The 21654-nt window shown below is 41.9% G+C and overlaps 1 protein-coding gene across 4 annotated transcripts; it reads right to left on the bottom strand.

The window, feature by feature from the left end:
* Nucleotides 1-196: 196 nt before the first annotated feature.
* Nucleotides 197-21006, bottom strand: PSMD6 (proteasome 26S subunit, non-ATPase 6). 4 transcript variants are annotated; one of them, XM_004267991.3, is made up of 8 exons: nt 20773-21006; nt 19824-20029; nt 16896-17041; nt 16012-16231; nt 15796-15904; nt 4230-4398; nt 544-621; nt 197-398 (listed from the first exon to the last, which is right to left on the bottom strand). In XM_004267991.3, exons 1-8 carry the CDS (start codon nt 20915-20917, stop codon nt 302-304), a joined length of 1170 nt encoding a protein of 389 aa, XP_004268039.1. In that variant the 5' UTR covers nt 20918-21006; the 3' UTR covers nt 197-301. The 4 variants fall into 4 exon arrangements, with proteins under 4 accessions (XP_004268039.1, XP_033280665.1, XP_049549717.1 ...); XM_033424774.2 differs by having other exon boundaries at nt 20570-20914; XM_049693760.1 differs by having other exon boundaries at nt 19824-20144; nt 20773-20902.
* Nucleotides 21007-21654: the final 648 nt, after the last annotated feature.

The following is a 21654-nucleotide window of genomic DNA, read 5'->3' as shown; positions in this document are numbered from 1 at the left end:
TCGTAAAATTCAGAAGGCTTAAAGGTAAGAGATGACATGCATGATCCCCTATTTTACTGAAGAGGCGGAGTCAGGATTAGAACTTAAGTCCTGTAGTCTCTGTAACCATTTACCATAAACCAGAGCTGTTCAGATGATGCAAATGTGACATTATTTTAACATTACTGGACCCCATTCTTAGAGATGTCAAAAAAAGTAAACTGAAAGAAACCATGCAGTATTTATTTTATACAGTTCAACTGGGCACAAAGTAAAGTAAGCACCGCTACAGGAAATCCTTGGTGTATGAGGTTTTTTTTTCTTACATATTAATTACTCTGGATAGTTTTTGAACTCTGTTTAATAGCAGGTCTCCTTTCTTGATAGTTTCTTGGTACTGCCAGTTCTTGCTATCAGGTCTATAAATAAATCGAAGAAAAAAATGAATTATTTACCAGTCACATTACTCCATAACAATAGCTGACCTACTTTAAAAAGAAGGCACTCTTAAGAGTGCCCTTTATTTTGTGCAGTATTACAACTGATACACAAACTTAAGAGTACCTGTTCGTTTCCACTATTTCATTCACTTTATCTATTTTGCAGTGTAGCCTCCCAGCAGCAATAAATCTGGAGAGTTCCCTAATTGAGAGAGAAGGGAAAAAAAGCCTTTAGCATTAGCCTTATAGACAATTCTTAGAAAAATATAAACAAACACATGATTTGTCTTTCAAGGTAACATTTTGATGCACTGTGCAGTAGTTGAGAAGATGGTCTCCAGTGTATTGCAGGTGTCTTATCTACCAGCATTAACGTGACCCTACAAGTGCCTATTCCTATGAAGCGTAGGTGGTCAAAGAATGAAGCCATTCACAGGTACAGAAGTGCTCAGGAAAAAACCTGAAGGGGTTAGAAAAATTAAACATGAGGAAAATAATGAGCTTTACTGGGGCGGGGGAACCTGATGAAACCATCCAGTTTCCTTCTACTTAACCTTTCCGGAGCAGGGAACTCTAAGGATTTTCAAAATCCTTCAGAGCACAGAGGGAAGGAAAGCTTTCCAATTATTTTTAAGACGGAATAACGTGCCACAATAAATTCGGATTAGGAATGTGAAAAAAGGCATTTGTGAGTATATCCCGTCACAACCCAAACCCCCTAATTTAAGACAGTTACTTAAACAACAGTCACACACCTGGCTCCACAGCAGCATCAGCAGTGAAGCCCGCCATCCAGGTCTATCTACCACCATATGACACAGAGAAGAAAGAAAATGCTCAGAAATGCACTAGAGCTACATGAAGACAGCTTTCCAATGCTGCCATAAACGGAAAGCTGCCTCCTTTAAGATAATCCATTTATAATAGAATGATGTTAAATTTGGAGATTAATTAGGGGGAGTCCTCCTAATTAAGAAAAATCTGATTCCAAATAAAAATTATGTGACAGATTATTGTCACAGACACTAAAACATCTTGATCCTAGCACATAAACACCAACAGGAAAGGAACTCCAAATCTTAAGAACCAAATCTCGAACGGAAGTGCCATTTCAAGTCAGTGGGGAAACGTTGGCTTACGGAATGGTGTTGAGGCAGCCTAATTATCGCAAATGCCAGAAACCATGTAAGGAGAAAACGATAAACTCGATTATGTAAAGACAATTTCTACATAGCAAAACACTACCAAAATCAAGTCCAAAACCAAATGAAAACGTGGCTAAAAGATGTTTGCAGTATGTCGTTGCCACTGGTCAGTCAGTGGTGAAAGCCCCACTATTCCTTTTCAATAAGGAAATGTGCAATTCTGGAAAATCTGGTGATGGGCTTGAACGATGGGGAAGTTATGCTATTGAAGATTTTAAGCTAGAGGTTATCTTAAAACTAGCGAGAACTATGTGTAACTGTTTATAGAGCATGCTGTAGTGCTATACTCATTAAAAATTCAACTGTTGGTTTTTGAGTTATGTTACTGAGTGGCTTTAGGTAAAAATCTAAAAATTAAAAGAGATCAGCACTGTTTCTAAACTCACTTGTGTTCATTTTCCAGCAGTGTACATAGTTGCATCTCCAGAGTGCAGCTGCAAAACCCACTGGCACCGAAGTACACAGAGAAAACTACCCAACCAGATATAACCAGCCTTGTGAGTCCTACCCAGATCCAAAGAACAGCAGGGGAGAAGAATCTTGATGTTATGATTTAGGAGAACAGCACTAGACTTGACGTACAAGCAAACTCTAACTCAAGAATGCCCTGAGGTAAGACCTCCCAGTCAACTGCTGACACCCAGGCTGACAATTCCACTGCTTCTTCCCATGCCCACCATCACCAGACTAGTTCAGCCCTTCATTTACCACCCCCATCCCCCCCCCCCCCACGACGAGACTCTAAACAACTTTACAACAGCCCTTCAGATCCAACCTAGTATCTTCCTCCCATGCTTTGCTCTGGACCTCCCTGTGCCCATCACCACACGTTCCATCCCGTGCACCTAGGCTGCTGGTTTCTCAACCATGCTCCTAAATCTATCTCTGCTATTTCCTCCATCTGAAATGTCCTTTTCCCCACCACTTTACCTATAAAAATCCTAAATACGCAATGACAGCCAGTCTCAATGCCCACGGGAAGCCATCTGTGGTGTGCCCATTTCGGGGGCACTTTTTCTGACTCCTAGTTATGCTCACTCTGAACTATGTACACTAAGAGTAAGCAGAGTCTCCTTTCTGGTTACAACACCAAAGTTTAACTACTTAATGCCCTAAATCCGTGTTCAAGTCCCATTCCCCAGGCGACGTTTTTGTTGCCTCCCCGTGTGCTAATCAATCAAACATATCCCAAGATGACTCATCTTCCCCAAACAAACCACCTACCAACAAAATGGGAGAATACAGCCCATGGGTATGGTTTCTAACCTTACATATGTCAACAGAAGGCCTGGTTTATTCAAATAATGGCCTGGTCCCCTTCTCCGACAATATCTTATTAAGTCTAAGGAAGTGGAAGTACAATCGTTGTTCAATCATCCAAAATCATTTTAGGAGGGAAGAAAACAATCTGTGAAAACCCAGGCGTGAATCAGATATTTCAAAGAAGGCCTTTCTGGTAACAACAACTGCAGCTCGGTATGTACTTGACAACCTCCGCCTCTAAAGCTGGTCTGAGACCATGGGGAACAATTAAGAAATACCACCAGAAATGTACCACATACCATCAATTCAGATGCCGTTGTAATGACTAGCAGAACACTGCAGTGTGTCTATCTAACTGGTACTCCCCTGCTTCTGTGCATCTTATCCACAGCTTCAACTGAGCCTCGCACTGCTCCCAACCAGTGGACACGGCTTTATCACCACCACAGCACAGTTAAGAAACTAAAGGCTAGGAAGCCAGACCAGCCCCTGCTTTTTGTGCACTGCCCACCACAGGAAGCCACTCCTTACACTGCCGCATGAGAAGCACGTTTACAACACTGCTCTTGGGCAGTGGTTACCAATTTCACACACGAGTTCAATTCAGAAGTGAAACAAAACCAAACCAACCGAGGGAACGCAGCCTTCTATTTTGGTATGGATAGGATAACCAACAAAAACCACCATCACTGCCTCTTTTTCTTTCACAGAAGAGAAGGAGGAAATTTCTGGCTCCATAGTTTGGGTACGGTTAAGATCTGTGCATTTTACTGAACGTAAAGATTACTCTAAACCAACCCGCCCACCCATAAACAAGCACCCCCCCAGTCATCTATGCATGCTAAGATGACGGGGGGTGAAATGTACTGGTGTCTGACACTTCCTTTCAAGCGGTTAAAAATCAGATGGAAGGTGATAAAACAGATATAACAAAATGTTAATAAATTACAGAATCAAGGATCTATGGGAATTTACAGTGTAACTCTTTACAATGTTCATCATGTTTGAAATTTTTCATAATAAAATATTAGAAAAAAACCCAAAATGGCTAAAGAGAGTGTGGTCTTTTAAAATGAAATGCAGCTTCATTAAAAAGTGCGTTTTTCACTGTGAGCCACTGCAAACTACATCTTCAAAGTTAAAAGGCTGATGTTTGGGAACCACTTAAATATCTAGATACCACCTGGACAGCTCACATTCTCCCCAACTCTACACCCACTACCCTGCGTCCAAGACACGGGGACATCTCCTCCATGAGCAATGTAAATGGAGAAAATATACAAGTTCACACATGCAAAGGTAAGTGTAAAAAGTAAACTGACATGATGTTATTTAAACTTACTGATCAATGAACTCCACACCAACACCAAAGGCTTCTGCCATATAGCCCAGGGTTAATGACCTGTATGACTCGAGCAGCTGGCTGTATGCGTGAATCCGCATCTCTCTCACGTAGTATCGATAATGAGGAGCAAAAAGCCAGTCCTTTTTCATTTCCTGTTCCACAACAGCTGCAATGAATAACATGACAATTATAAGGACCTCCCTTTGGATAAACTGATTAAACTGGAGGATGGATTTATAACATGATAGAAATTAACAGCCTTTATCTACAAAGTGTATACAGAGTATTAATGAGCAATCCACACACACAAGTGCAAATTATTTTACTGAACATCTACTACTATCTATCACTGTTCTAAATAATGAGGATACGGTAGGAAACCAAAAGACAAGATCTCTGCTGCCACACACAGCAACTAAATTTTCAGAGAGAGGAGATAAATAAATGAACAAATAAAGAAGGTACTCTGAAAAGAACGAGTTCTGTAAGGAAAATAAAACTGATGTGATAGTGAACAGGAGGGCTTCCATGGGATTGGAGTCGACAGGAGAAGACTTCTCTGAGGAACCTGCCCTGCAGAGAGCAGGAGGCTTAGAGCAACACAAAGAATGCAAAGATCCAAGGCAGGAAGAGCCTGGCTAAGCCCAAGAGCAGAAAGGAGAGCAGGTTCAGAACGTAGCAGGAGGACAGCTACAAGGATACAGAAGGTAAGCAAGACAAAACATTCAAGAATATACTTATGTTTCTGGCTTGAACAAGATAAAAATCCCTGGAGAAGGAGAATTTTTCTTTTTTTTTTTTTTGAGTTGCTTTGTGTGTGTGTGTGTGTGTGGTGGGGGGGGGAGGTGGGGAGGGAAGGATTCATACATTACACTTCAGCAGGGTTGAGGTGGATTCCCCTGTCAGACACCCAAGTCAAAGATCCCAAGGCTTGGGTCTGATGCTCACTGGCAAGTGTGGGGCTGGAGACATGAATCTGGAAATCACTGCCATCCATATGTATTTGATGACAGAATTATAGAGATAAGGGCAATGACCAAGCCTGGGCCAGTTAGTCACTGAGAGGCCTAACAAAGGATGAGGCAGTAGGTCCAGAGAAAATACATTATTTCAATACACTGAAGTTCTAAGGTCCTTAAAAAAGGATAACTGGCAGTTGCAAGGAGTTCTGCCTGTTTGATCTGCCACTACATACCCAGCGTCTGATGCCCGACAGCCACTTAAAAATACTGACTCAATACCAGCTATTTCTAAAAGACATAAAGATACATTTTAAAGAAAAAAAAAACCTACTTACAAAACTGCATGTAAAATACACCCACACATGTTTAAAGGTGTTACGTGCTTATACGTCTGGATACAAATGCCCTTGGACAGACACCCTTGGAACCTGAAATCAGTAGTTGCCTCTAGAGAAATGACCTGGGCAATCAAAGGCTAGAGAAACTTTTTCTTCTTTCTATGATACAGTTTGAAAATTTTCCATGTATACAAAAAACTCTGGGTTTTTTTTTGGTGTGTTATTTTCTGATTTTTAAAGTACATATAATGAATAAAAGTTCTGGAAGGATATATAACAATCTTAAAATGTTTCTATTCCGGAAGAACTCTGTGTATGTGAACGTGTAAATGAATTTGGGCCTAGGACTGTCTCATCTCAGTTTATTTTTAATTTTTGAAAACCATCAGGTATTACCCAGAAAAGGATGCTATTTTATCTTTCAAATAAAATATTTTATAGTACAAAGTCTATGTATATTTGGAGAAGCAAAAAGGCTTATTTATATATAAAACCAAATAAATGCTACATGCCTTAGTACATAAAAGGAGAGAGTAAATGATACAAATGATGACTGTTGTCAGAAAGATTTAACTATCTGTCCTTTGTATTTTAAATATCTGGGAAATCACGAGCAGGCACCAGGCCCTGTCCCCGCTGTCCCAGAAGTGTGTGAACAGCAGCCACCCATATGAGACCCGCCACAAGGCACCAAGTGCTAATTAACCCCGCTATACCGGGAAGGGCCACTATACCTGCACACCCATATCGAGTGGATAACAGCCAGCACACACTGAGCAAAGAGGCAGCAAGCATCCAAACTAAAAGCCACCACTCGATGCCAGAGAAGAGGGCAGAGTAGAAGGCCTTGAGCTCACCTACTCTCGCAAAAACACCAAAATCATGGCCGCTGAACAACCACTGATAAGACTGGAACCTACCAACACAGATATTTCACACTCAGTGAAAAGAAGAAGCCACAACAAGACGGCAGGAGGTGCACTGTTGTGACATAATCGAATCCCATTCCTGCCAGGCGAGTGACCCCCAAACTGGAAAATAAATATATCACAGAGGTTCTCCCACAAGAGTGAGAGTCCTGAGCCCCACATTAGGCTCCCCAGCCTGAGGGTCTGGCACTGGGAGGAGGAATCCCAAAAGCTTTGAAGGCCAGTGGGGCTTGAGTACAGGAGCTCCACAGGACTGAGGGGAACAGAGACGCCACTCTTGGAGGGTGCACACAAGGTTTCATGTACACTGGGACCCAGCACAAAGCAGCAACTCCACAGGAGCCAGGGCTAGACCTAACTGTGAGTCTTGGAGGGTCTCCTGGGGAGGCAGGGGCTGGCTGTGGCTCACACCAATCACTAGTCTCTGGGGGGAGGCCCCAGAGACTATTGATCAGCATGAGCTCTCCTGGAGGTCACCATTTTGGCATCAAGACCTGGCCCTACCCAACAGCCTACAGGCTCCAGTGCTGGAAAGCCTCAGGTCAAACAACCAGCAGGATGGGAACAGAGCCCCACGCATCAGCTGACCGGCTGCCTAAAGCCATACTGAGCTCCCAGCCACCTAAACACACCCCTTGACACTGCCCTGCCCACCAGAGGGACAAGACCCACCAGTGAGCAGGCACCAGTCCCTGGCACCAGGAAGCCTGCACAAGCCTCAGGACCAACCTCACCCACCAGAGGGCAGACACCAGAAGCAAGACGAGCTACGATCCTCCAGCCTGCAGAAAGGCGACCACAAACAGAAAATCAGACAAAAGGAGACAGCAATGTGTTTCAGATGAAGGAACAAGATAAAAATCCATAAGAACAACTAAATGAAGAGGAAGTAGACGACCTACCTGAAAAAGAATTTACACTAATGACAGTAAATATGATCCAAGATCTCAAAGAGAATGGAGGCACAGACCAAGAAGTTACAAGAGATGTTTAACAAAGAAGATTTAAAGAATAAACAGAGATGAACAACACAAAAACTGGAATGAAAAATAAACTAGAAAGAATCAGTAGCACAATAACTAAGGCAGAAGAACGAACGAGTAAGCTGGAAGACGGAATGGTGGAAATCACTGCCACGGAACAGAATAAAGAAAAAAGAATGAAAAGAAATGAGGACAGGGCTTTCCTGGTGGCGCAGTGGTTAAGAATCCGCCTGCCAATGCGGGGGACACGGGTTCGAGCCCTGGTCCGGGAAGATCCCACATGCCGCGGAGCAAGTAAGCTCGTGTGCCACAGCTGCTGAGGCTTCGCTCTGGAGCCCGAGTGCCACAACTACTGAGGCTTGTGCGCCTGGAGCCCGTGCTCCACAACAAGAGAGGCCACTGCAATGAGAGGCCCGCGCACCACAACAAAGAGAAGCCCCCGGTCGCTGTGCAACTAGAGAAAGCCCGCATGCAGCAATGAAGACCCAATGCAGCCAAAAATAAAAAAATAAATAAATTAAAAAAAAAAAAAAAAGAAATGAGGACAGTCTCAGAGACCTCTGGGATAACACTAAATGCACCAACATTCACATTATAGGGGTTCCAGAAGAAAAAGAGAGACAGAAAGGGCCTGAGAAAATATTTGAAGAGATTATGGCTGCAAACTTCCCTAACATGAGAAAGGAAACACTCAAATCCAGGAAGCACAGAGAGGCCGATACAAGATAAACCCAAGGAGGAACACTCCAAGACACATATTAATCAAACTAACAAAAAGTAAAGACAAAGAAAAAATATAAAAAGCAGCAAGGGAATAGCAACAAACAACATACAAAGGAACCCCCATAAGATTATCAGCTGATTTTTCAGCAGAAACTGCAGGACAGAAGGGAGTGGCATGATATATTTAAAGTGATGAAAGGCAAAAACTTACAGTCAAGAATACTCTACCCAGCAAGGCTCTAGTTCAGATTTGACGGAGAAATCAAAAGCTTTACAGACAAGCAAAAGCTAACAGAGTTTAGAACCACCAAACCACCTTTACAACAAATCCTAAAAGAACTTCTCTAGGAGGAAAAGAAAAGGCCACAACTAGAATCAAGAAAATTACAAATGGAGAAGCTCATTGGTAGAGGCAAATACAAAGTTACGGTAGGAAATCATCCACACGTATATATTATATCAAAACCAGCAATTGTGAGGAAAGTACACAGGCAGGATATTGGAAATGCATTTGAGATTAAGAGATCAGCAACTTAACACAATCCTGTACATACACAGACTGCCATTATCAAAACCTCATGGGAATTACAAACCAAAAATCTACAATAGAGACACAAAAAAGAAAACGCAATCCAAACACATCACTGAAGATAGACATCAAATCACGAGAAGAGAACAAAAGAGGAAGGAAAGAAAAAAAGACCAAAACAATTAACAAAATGGCAATAAAACATTCATATTGATGATTACCTTAAACGTAAATGGATTAAATGGTCCAACCAAAAGACAGATTGGCTGAATGGATATAAAAACAAGACTCGTATATATGCTATCTACAAGAAATCCACTTCAGATCTAGGGACACATACAGACAAAGTGAGGGGATGGAAAAAAGGTATTCCATGCAAATGGAAATCAAAAGAAAGCTGGACTAGCAGTACTCATATCAGACAAAATAGACTTGAAAATAAAGACTTGCAGGAGACAAAGGAGGACACTACATAATGATCAAGGGATCAATCCAAGAAGATGTGACAGTTGTAAATATATATGCACCGAACACAGGAGCACCTCAATATATAAGGCAAATGCTAACAGCCATAAAGGGAGAAATTGACAGTAAGACAATAATAGCAGAGGATTTTAACATCCCCCTTTCATCAATGGACAGATCATTCCAGACAGAAAATCAATAAGGAAACACAGGCACTAAACGACACATTAGACCAGATGGACTTAATTGATATTTACAGAGCATTCCATCCATCCAAAAGCAGCAGAATACACATTCTTCTAAACATCCTCCAGGACAGATCACATCTTGGGCCACAAATTGAGCCTCAGTAAATTTAAGAAAAGTGAAATCGTATCAAGCCTCTTTTCCAACCACAGCGCTATGAGATTAGAAATCAGTTACAGGAAAAAAACTGTAAAAAACACAAACACATGGAGGCTAAACAATATGTTACTAAACAACCAATGGCTCACTGAAGAAATCAAAGAGGAAATCAAAAATTACCTAGAGACAAATGACAATGAAAACATGATGGGCCAAAACCTTTGGGACACAGCAAAAGCAGTTCTAAGACGGCTGTTTACAGCAATACATTCTTACTTCAGGAAACAAGAAAAATCTCAAATAAACAACCTAACCTTACACCTAAAGCAACCAGAGGAAGAACAACAAACAAAACCCAAAGTTAGGAGAAGGAAAGAAATCATAAAGATCAGAGCAGAAATAAATGAAATAGAGACCAAAAAAACAATAGAAAAGGTCAATGAAACTAAAAGCTGGTTCTTTGAGAAGACAAACAAACTTGCTAAACCTGTAGCCAGACTCATCAAGGAAAAAAAGGGAGAGGACTCAAATCAATAAAATGAGAAATGAAAAAGGAGAAGTTACAAGGGATACCACAGAAATACAAAGGATCATAAGAGACTACTACAAACAACCACATACCAATAAAATGGACAACCTGGAAGAAGTGGACTAATTCTTAGAAAGATACAACCTTCCAAGACTGAACCAGGAAGAAATACAGAATATGAACAGGCCAATCACACGTACTTAAATTGAAACTGATTTAAAAACTTGGAACAAACCTAAGTCCTGGCTTCACAGGTGAATTCTGTCAAACATTTAGAGAAGCATTAACACCTGTCTTTCTGAAACTCTTCCAAAAAATTGCAGAGGAAGAAACACTCCCAGGGTCATTCTATGAGGCCACCCTCACCCTGACACAAAACCAAAGATACCACAAAAAAAAGAAAATTACAGGCCAGTATCACTGATGAACAAAAACACAAAAATACTCGACAAAATACGAGCAAACCAAATCCAACAATACACTAAAAGGATCTCACAGCATACTCAAGTGGGATTTATCCCAGGTATGCAAGGATTCTTCAATATCCACAACTCAATCAGTGTGATACATATTAACAAACTGAAGAATAAAAACCATATGATCATCTCAATAGATGCAGAAAAAGCTTTTGACAAAATTCAACACCCATTTATGATAACAGCTCTCCAGAGTGGGAACTGAGGGAACTTACCTCAACATAATAAAGGCCATATATGACCAACCCACAGCTAACATCATTCTCAACAGTGAAAAGCTATAAGCGTTCCCTCTAAGATCAGCAACAAGGCAAGGATGGCCACTGTCACCACTTCTATTCGGCATAGTTTTGGAAGTCCTAGCCATGGCAATGAAAGAAAAAGAAATAAAAGGAATCCAAACTGGAAAAGAAGTAAAACTGTCACCGTTGGAGATAACATACTATACATAGAAAATATGCTACCAGAAAACTACTAGAGCTCATCGATGAATTCAGTAAAGTTCAGTAAAGTTGCAGGATACAAAATTAATACACAGAAATCCTTTGCATTCCTATATACTAACAAGAAAAGATCAGAAAGAAAAATTAAGGAAACAATCCCATTTTCCATCACATCAAAAAGAACAAAACACCTAGGAATAAACCTACCAAAGGAGACAAAAGACCTGTACTCTGAAAACTGTAAGACCCTGAAGAAAGAAACTGAAGAGGACACAAACAGATGGAAGGATATATACCATGTTCTTGGATTGGAAGAATCAACATTGTCAAAATGACTGTACTACCCAAGGCAATCTACAGACTCAGTGCAATCCCTATCAAATTACAAATGGCATTTTTCACAGAACTAGAACAAAAAGTTTTTTTACTTTATATGGAGACACAAAAGACCCTGAATAGCCAGAGCAATCCTGAGAAACAAAAACGGAGCTGGAGGAATCAAACCCTCTGACTTCGAACTATGCTACAAAGCTACAGTCATCAAGACAATATGGTACTTGGCACAAAAACAGAAATACAGATCAACAGAGCAGGACAGAAAGCTCAGAAATAAAAACTCAGGCACTTATGGTCAATTAATCTACAACAAAGAAGGCAAGAATATACAAGGGAGAAAAAACAGTCTCTTCAATAAGTGGTGCCGGACAGCTACATGTAAAAGAAATTAGAACATTCTCTAACACCATACACAAAAATAAACCTGAAATGGATCAAAGACCTAAATGTAAGGCTGGACACTATAAAACTCTTAGAGGAAAGCATAGGCAGACCACTCTTTGACATAAATCACAGCAATATCTTTTTTGATCACCTCCTAGAGTAATGAAAATAAGAATAAACAAATGGGGCCTAATTAAACGTAAAAGCTTCTGTACAACAAAGGAAACCATAAACAGAAGGAAAAGACAACCCACAGAATGGGAGAAAATATTTGCAAATGAAGCAACCTACAAGGGATTAATCTCCAAAGTACACAAACAGCTCACACAGCTCTATGTCAAAAACAAACAAACAAACAATGCTGTCAAAAAATGGGCAGGGCTTCCCTGGTGGCGCAGTGGTTAAGAATCCGCCTGCCAACGCAGGGGGCATGGGTTCGAGCCTTGGCCCAGGAAGATTCCACATGCCATGGAGCAACTAAGCCTGTGCACTGTAACTGCTGAGCCTGTGCTCTAGAGCCTGCGGGCCACAACTACTGAGCCCATGTGCCTAGAGCCTGTGCTCCTCAACAAGAGAAGCCACCGCAATGAGAAGCCTGCTCGCCGCAATCAGAGGAAAGCCCAGACGCAGTGACAAAGACCCAATGCAGCCAAAAAAATAAAAATAAAAATGAGCAGAAGATCTAAATCAACATTTCTCCAAAGAAGACATACAGATGGCCAAAAAGCACATGAAAAGATGCTCAACATCAGTAATTATCAGAAAAGTGCAAAGCAAAACTACAATGAGGTATCACCTCACAAGGGTCAGAATGGCCATCATCAAAATGTCTACAAACAATAAATGCTGGAGAGGGTGTGGAGAAAAGGGAACCCTCTTACACCGTTGGTGGGAATGTAAATTGGTGCAACCACTATGGAGAACAATATGGAGGATCTTTTAAAAACTAAGTATAGAACTACCATATGATCCAGCAATCCCACTCCTGGGCATATATCCAGAGAAAACCATAATCCGAAAAGTTACATGCAACCCAATGTTCACTGCAGCACTATTTAAAACAGCTAACACATGGAAGCAACCTAAATGTCCATTGACAAAGGAATGGATAATGAAGGTGTGGTACACATATACAATGGAGTATTACTCAGCCACAAAAAAAGAATGAGATAATACCATCTGCAGCAGCACGGATGGATCTACAGATTATCATACTAAGTGAAGTAAGTCAGACAGAGAAAGATAAATATATGGTATCACTCATATGTGGTATCTAATTAAAAAAAAAGATACAGGGCTTCCCTGGTGGCGCAGTGGCTGAGAGTCTGCCTGCCGATGCAGGGGACACGGGTTCGTGCCCCGGTCCAGGAAGATCCCACATGCCGCGGAGTGGCTGGGCCCATGAGCCATGGCCGCTGAGCCTGCGCGTCCGGAGCCTGTGCTCCGCAGCGGGAGAGGCCACAGCGGTGAGAGGCCCACGTACCGCAAAAAAAAAAAAAAAAAAAGATACAAGTGAACTTACTTACAAAACAGAAACAGACTTACAGATATCGAAAATAAACTTACGGTTACCAAAGGGGAAACGGGAGGGGGAGGGATAAATCAGGAGCTCGGGTTGAACATACACACACTACTATATATAAGATAGATAACCAACAAAGACCTACTGTATAGCACAGGGAACTCTACTTAATATTCTGTGATAACCTATATGAGAAAAGAATCTAAAAAAGAATGAATATATGTGTATGTATAACTGAACCACTTTCCTGTACGCCTGAAACTAACACACTGTAAATCAACTATACTCCAATGAAATTAAAATATTTTAAAAAAATAAAAATAAAAAACTATCTGGGAAATGAGTAAATTTTAAAAGGTTGCCAGTAGGGATGGGGAAGATGGAAAGAGGTTACCTTAACCATTCAAAAGTTTCCAAAAGCCATCAATTTCACACTAGGATAGCACTTCCCCCCATTTTTCTCTTAAATTACAGTTACACAGAGCACTCAGTAACATACGGGCACTGTGCTGGTGTCAAGATCATTACAAAGGAAAAAAGCGTAAGGTCTACTCTTAATTATCTCAAGTAGCAGTAGAGAAAAACTCTAAAAAAGAATCACAAAATAATTTGCTGTTTAAAAAATGGGGCAGGGAATTCCCTAGCGGCCCAGTGGTTAGGACTCTGCACTTTCACTGCCAAGGGTGTAGGTTCAATCCCTGGTCGGGGAACTAAGATCCTGAAAGCCACGCGGCATGGCCGAAAAATAAAAAAAATAAAGATTAAAAAAAATTAAGTAAGTAAAAATAGGGCATTTGACCAATAAGCACATGCCAAAATATGCAGCATCACTAGTCATCAGAGAAATGCAAATCAGAACCGTAAGATACCACTTCACACCCACTAAGACGCCTATGATCAAAAAGACACACGATAACCAGTATCAGATGTGGGGAAACTGGAACTCACACACTGCTGGTGGGAATGTAAAATTGTGTAGCTGCTTTGGAGAACAGTTCAGCAGTTTCTCAAAAAGTTAATCAAAGAGTTACCATATGACACACCAATTCCATTACTAGGTATATCCCCAGGAGAAACTAGACATTGTGTCCACACAAAAACTTGTAAACATTCATTACAGCGTTATTTATACTGTATCCACCATCTGATGAACGGATAAATGAAATGTGGTATATCCATGCAACGGCGTTATCATTCAGCTCTCAACTGAATGAAGCACTGATACACGCTACAGCATGGAGGACAGTAAAAGCATTATGCTGGGCAAAAGCAGCTAGGCACAAGAGGCCACATATTGTGTAATTCCATTCATGTGCAATGTCCAGAACAAGCAAATCCATGGAGACAGAAAGACCAGGGGCTGGAACCAGGAACGGGAAGTGACTGCTAATGGGTACAGAACATCTTTTGGGGTGATGAAGATGTTCTGGAATTAGTGGTGTGGCTGCACACCTTGTCAATATACTAAAACCACTGAAATTACACACTTTAAAATACTGAATTTTATAGTGATTGACATCTCAATAAAAAAAGAGGATGGGGCTAGGAATAAGATAAGACTAAAATAAGACTAGGAATGCAGAGAAGGGATTTTTAAAATTTTTGGACTGAAGGACGAAGGGAAAAGCGCCACATTTGAGCAGAATAATGACGAGATCCACACGCAGAAAAAAGGGAGAAGGGCAATTCTGAAGTACAACCTTGGGTGCAAACCCACCCATCGTGCACATATGGGAAGACAGGGCCATGCAGGTCGTTCACACTTGAGGAGCCCTGTTCCCACACTGCATGACGGGAGTAGTATGAATTCCCATAAAGCAGCCTAACTTTATGCAGAAAGCACTCCATAAACACTGGGCCAAAACCTACTCCAAACACAGAAGACCATCATTTGGAGTCCTCCTAACCCATGTTTTGTAAATTCTACCTACTTATTAACCAAATACTTACTGAAACTTGCAGCACAAACGAGAGAATTATCAATGCCAAGTTATTTAAGTTTTAGGAAAATCATCTGGGAAGGACCCTTGGGTTGAACACCACAAGCACTTTCAACAGATTTTCTCAAACAACATCCCTTGAAAATGATTTGCAAATCGGCACAAAGATTTAGCTGTTGCATAAATAACCCATTGTTGAATTCAACTCAATTAACATCAACTCAATCAAACGGAGATTCAAGATCTCAATTCTAAAACTCAGTACTTCGAACCATTTGCTCACTTTCTGCCTTACATCCCAGTAAGACTCTAAACCAGGGGTCAGGCAAACTTCCTCGGCAAAGGGCCAGATGGTTGGTATTTTTAGCCGCTGAGAGCCATAGAGCTGTCATGTAGTTTTCTTTGTCCTGTTTTCTTAAACGATCCTTAAAAAATGTAAACATCAATCTTACCTCCTGGACCACACAAAAGCATTTGATCAAAGTCTGCTAACCCCCCTCTAAACAAGATGGGCAAAAGATTAGCTGTACTGACCAAAGACCTACAGCTGTCTGCACACTATATTTTTCATGTATGTGAAAAATCATCTTAGGTTATCTGCAAACAGGGTCAGGAATAAGATGAAGACAGACAGTCAAAACGAGCAACTCTATCCTTACCTAATGATTGGAAGAAAACTGAGTAACGGCATTCATAGAGTGAAAACAGATACTGCCGAACTGCCGGAAGACTGTGCAACACTTCCAGAATCTCTGCTCCTTTAATTACCTAGAAATTTTTTTTAAAAACAAATACGTGCTTTAATGATTTTTGTGTATTTAAGGTGTATTTTTGTGTATTTAAGGGGTATTCTTTAAATATGATCCAGTCATTACCTTTTCCCTGAGATCTGGTCTTTCTAAAGCAATCATGCTGACATAGACAGTGTAAGTCACAAAGGTTTTATAATCCATGAGTTCGTAGGATGTAAACGTTGAAACAGTGTCAAGGAAGAGTTCAGCTGCCTGTTTGAAATCACGAATAGCCACACAATAAAGACCTTGATATACTTTTAGGCGGTTTCTCCGGTCCCAGTCTCCTCCTTCCTCTATCAAGCTATAAAATACAAAACAGTAAGGTGATGATCTGGAAATAAACAGTGCCACTTTTTACAAGTTTTGCGTTATTATGAAAGAGGAAACAGCTTTTAACAACTTAGACCAAAAAGAAAAATTTAAAGAGAACATTTCTGTAAGTAAGAACATTAATTATTTGACCAAATTTACTAGTTGGAAACAAAAAAAATAGGTAAATTTCTTACATCAATTTCTTATCTGTAGCATCATAATTTAGAGGGAATAAATCCCCACTGCTAAAACGCACCTTCTGGGGACTTCCCTGGTGGTCCAATGGTAAAGAATCCACCTTACAATGCAAGAGACGCGGGTTCCATCCCTGGTCAGGGAACTGAGATCCCACATGCCGTGTGGCAACTAAGCCCGCGCGCCGCAACTACTGAGCTTGCGCGCCTCAACTAGAGAGCCCGTGTGCCGCAAACTACAGAGCCCATGCGCCCTGGAGCCTGCACACCACAGCTAGAGAAGAGAAAACCCGCATGCCACAACTAGAGAGAAGGCCACACACCACAACGAAGAGCCAGCACGCCACAACAAAAAGATCCTGCGTGCTTCAACAAAGATCCCGTGTGCCGCAACTAAGACCCGACACAGCCAAAAAATAAATAAATAAAACACTAAAAAAATGAAAAAATAAAATTCACCTTTTGGCCTTTTCTGTGTTCCGTGTGATGAGGTCATTATCCATGTAAAATAAGCCAATTCTAAGGAGATAGAACACAATATCCAGTCGGTGACCCAGGGCCACGGTTTTGTCATATGTCTTGCGAAAGGCTGTCAGAGCACCTTCCTGTCAAGAGAACCAAGGCAACAGGTGAGAAAAGGTTAAAAGTTTCAAAAGCTAACAGCTGTCTAGGATTTTCTTAGCAAGGAGTTGGGGAAACATGTAGGAGTAGAGATAGAACAGTATGGCCATGAGCTGATCTTGTTAAAGCCGGGGGATAATTGCATGGGGCTCCTTATACGATTCTCTCCACTTTTATAGAAAACACATCAACTCTGTCTAAGCATATACTTATATTCTAGAAAACAATGGAAGAAACACATTCATAATTTATTCACCATTATGTCAGTATTCTTCTTTGTTCTATATTTTTTCCTTTAACAATTACAATACACTACTGTAAAATTACTGTAAACTGTCAATCTTATCACCTAAAGGGTAATAAATATTTTATCTTAATCACTGACTACTAGAACACAATTGAGTATTTAAATATACAATTCTATCTCAAATCATTGTGGAATAAAATGTTTTTATTGCTTTTAAAACATGAACATGTGGGACTTCCCTGGCAGTCCAGTGGTAAGACACTGAGATTCCACTGCAGCGGATGCGGTTTGATCCCTGGTTGGGGAACTAAGATCCCACAATGCCACGTGCCCTGGCCAAAAAACAGCAAAAAAAACTACCACCACCACCACCAGCAAAAAAAAAAAAAAAAACCAAAACAAAACCAAAACAACCCACCCCCCAAAACAAAAAAATGAACATGAATAAAATCATTTGTTTATACTTGGTACCTTTTAGTATGTGTCTGGCTTCATTTTACGTAATTATTAGTTATGCCTCATACATTTCTAAAAAGAGACTGGCAAGACAGTAATGGGCACACCCAGTACTAAGATCTCGGTTTTCAAATACTATCACCCAGTAAAAGAAACCAGGGATCCTAGGAGAAATGGATGGTTCCAGGTTTGGAGAGTGAAAATAACAGGTGAGCCTGTGACATCTTGTTATAAGGAAGACCAAGGAGATCATGTCAAAAGGACCAAGAAACCATCTTGAAGGAACCTGCACTAACAAACTTGTAACAAATTGAGCACCGGAAAGAATAATGACTGTAATCAATACACCACAGTGAATAATAAAAATGCACTAAGTCCATTATTTAGTAATAGTACACAAAATAAAATATTAAAACAAGAAATTAAACAGGAGGGAAAAAAGACAACTCTTCTTTTTAGAAGAAGGCTATTTAACAAATATGGAACATATTATTAGAACATCACCGATTTACAACCCCCTGATGTTGATTCAAACATCCTTGTTGAAATTCCTTAAGGCCTGAATCAAAAGCTTTAAGTTTCTCATTCACGTGTAATAATTCATCCTCTTTAAAACCAAACCAAAGCAAACCACACACAGCCTAGAAAGCCACACAAACTATTAGCTATTTTTAAACCGTTCTGTATTTTCCAACTTTTTACAATGACCAAAGCTTCTTTTTTTCCAAACCCTAAATTTATACTCAGAAGAAAAAAACTTGTTTTAAATTTAAACTAAATAATAATAGCTCGTACCATTTAACATTTCAGCACTTTGCAGCAGGGACTAGTCTAAGCTCTTTGCCCCTAGGCACTATCATTATCCCTATTTAACAGATGAGGAAACTCATACAGAGGAGTAAATCATAATTACTGAAGTCAGAAATACAACCCAAGGAATCTTATCCAAGAGCTCAACACTGTTTAATTTTTTTATATTGACACCCTGTCATCCATTATGTAAATACTTCAGGGTGCACTGCTTAAAATTAGGACATTCAAAGCCCATCCTCTTAACCACTATTACAGAACTACTAAGTAAAAAAATTTATAAGATCCAATGCTTGTGGGTATCCCTCTTGTGCCCTGATAGTGGAGTATAAATTACGTTGGCTGCTGTGCAGGAGAACAGGCCACACATACTAAGATAAAAACTGTTCTTCGTCCCAGAGATTTCATCTCACAGAATACACCTTAGAGAAACATGAGCATATATACACAAAGAGGCACACACACAGGCATGTGTTTACAGCAGTGGCTTGTCCTAGCAAAAACAGCTGAAAACAACGCACATACCCAACCACTGAATACCTAAATAAACTACAGCATAGCCCTACCATGGACTCCTAGCTAGCAGTCAACCAGAATGAGCAAGATTTAGGAACATTAGCACAGGAAGTCACTCAGATATAATGCTGAATGAAAAAGTAAACGGGACAACATGAGTACACTACGATTCCATTGATGTAAAACAAACTTTTTAAACCAATACTACCTAATTTCTACAAGTACATACACATGCGTGGAAATGTACAATAAAAGAATTTAAAGGATTATCTGAGGAGATAGAGAATAAAGAAAAAACAAATAGAACTTCACCATTAACTATAATATTTTAGTTTCTTACAAGGAGACGATTATCTGTGTAAACAATAATTTTCAAAATGCACCAGAACCAATGCTTCCCAACCAGGATACGTTACAAAAGTGAACTACTGAGAATGATCCCAATTTTGTAAAAACAATAAACAAACACACACCTCCGAACAGGCACTTTGTTTTATTGGCATAGAGAGAGAGGGGGACGACTACACACCGGTGGCTGTCTGGGGGCAGGTGACAGAATGGGTGTAGCAAGAAGACTACTTTTTCGTTATTAATTTTTTGCACTGATTCACTAGTTCAGGCAAGCAGGTTACCTCTGCACTTGGTGGAAAAGGACGTTGGTTTTTAAAATGAGACATTACTAATCTTGCACAGTGCCCATTTCAGGCTCTACAGAGAGGGGAGGCCATCTCACTCACCTTGTCACCTATCCGGCAGAGGTACTCGGCCTTTGCCATCATCGCGTCTCGGATTTCGCTCTCTCCCAGATTCTTCTCCGCATCTTCCAGCTCCTCGTCCAGACGTTTCAACTCGTCTTCATTTGCCTTCTTCATTTTACTGAGCAGGTCCACGTCCATCTGCCACTCAAGGGATTTGCACAAGGCTTCGTAATAAGGAGCCATGTCTGAGAGCGAACAAGAGGGAAGTGGCTTAGGAGTGAGGCCCCGTCCTGCCCTAACCTCAGTGTCTACCCACTCCTTCCTCGTACACGACTGCGAGGTCATCCACCAGTCGCCTACCTGCCAGGAGGAAGAAATAGGACAGAGCTTGGTAAAGGGCTGGGCGGTCAGCATCAGGGCCAGGCCTGTCACCGCCGCCCTCTACTAGGGCCGGGGGGAGGGCAACCTCGGTTTGCCTCTCGGCGGCTTCTGTTCCACAGAGTCTTCCAACAAGGGAAAGGCTAAGCTTGTTTACACGCACACACACACACTCAGACCCGTGCGTACAAGGGTACAGGGCCCGCTGCCATTCACTCCTAGGAAGGGCGAAAGGAACCGACCCAAGTTTCCCCTCCACCCGCAATGCTGAAGTCCCCGAGACCAGTCGCTAACGACAGTAAGTCATGTCTCTCTTCCGTGCCTGGCACGGGGCTCAATACCTCGGGATCCGCCCGCCCCCCGCCCCGAGGCTGGCCCCAGGGGGGGAGGCGCACAGAGATGCAAACCTCTGAGGGCAAGGCTGGAGGTCCCAGAAGGCGCCCCCGACAAAAGGAAAGCCCCGAGGGGCGCAAAGGCCAGGTCTGGTCTCGGGGACCCCGTCGCAGGGGCGCCCCGGGGTCGCGAGCCCCGTTGTGGAAAACCCCGCAGGCTCGGGAGCGCGGGGCTGCCCAGGCCTAGGCCGCTGACTCGGCTCTCGCGCCGGCCTCACTGTTATCGCGGACGGCTGCCATCAGCTCGTCGCGCACGGCCGCGTCCCCGCGGTGCTCCGGCAGGCTGAGCAGGAAGCGCAGCTGCGCGATGCGTAGGTCCGGATTCTTGGGCAAACCCTCCTCTTCCAGGTTCTCCAGCGGCATCGCAACGGCGAGGGTAGCGGCTCGGAACAAACAGCAACTCAGCCCGGTCCCGTGGCGGCGGCGGCGGCGGAAGTGGAAGGAGTCCGCGACTGCGCCCGGACGCCTCCAGCCCGGCTTCCGGTCCAGGGTCCCTCTCCGCCCATAGCGTCTCCTGCTGGACACGCCCGGGAATGCCTCACCCGTCCCGAATGCGGGCGCCCTCGTGTGGTCGCCGGTGGCTTTCCCTCGCTCTCAGCCACGAGAGTCCCAGAGTGGGTGGTGCCCAACTCCAAGGCTGGATTTCCCTCTCCCCACTGGTAACCATTAGTTTGTCTCTATATCTGTGATGGCTTTTACTTTTATGTGCATCCCATTTGAATTCTCCCAGTATTAGGAAGTAGTACTATTAGCCCATCTTGTAGATAAGAAAAATGAAGCACAAAGAAGTTAGGGAATATGACCAGCCAAGGTTATGCAACAGCTATGCCTGAATAAAAACCTCTGTCTGCAGCTCGAAAGCTCATGTTCTTTCCGCTCTTTTCAGAAAACGGCTCCCAGAATTCCACACTCTTAATACCAAAGCACCATTACTTTGTTTATGCAGAATTTAAGTCGTTGCGTGCCTGTGTTTTCAGCCTCTCTTTGTTCATGTTGCTACAGAGTCTTCAGAACTGGTAATGGTTACAGGAAATTCCACCTAGTGGATTTTCATAATTTACTTTTACTCTTCCCTCCGTTAGAAGTGCCTTTAGGTTGTC

This window comes from Orcinus orca, chromosome 10, assembly GCF_937001465.1.
Source record: "Orcinus orca chromosome 10, mOrcOrc1.1, whole genome shotgun sequence".
Taxonomy (NCBI): domain Eukaryota; kingdom Metazoa; phylum Chordata; class Mammalia; order Artiodactyla; family Delphinidae; genus Orcinus; species Orcinus orca.
This window is presented reverse-complemented; position numbering and strand designations above follow the sequence as displayed.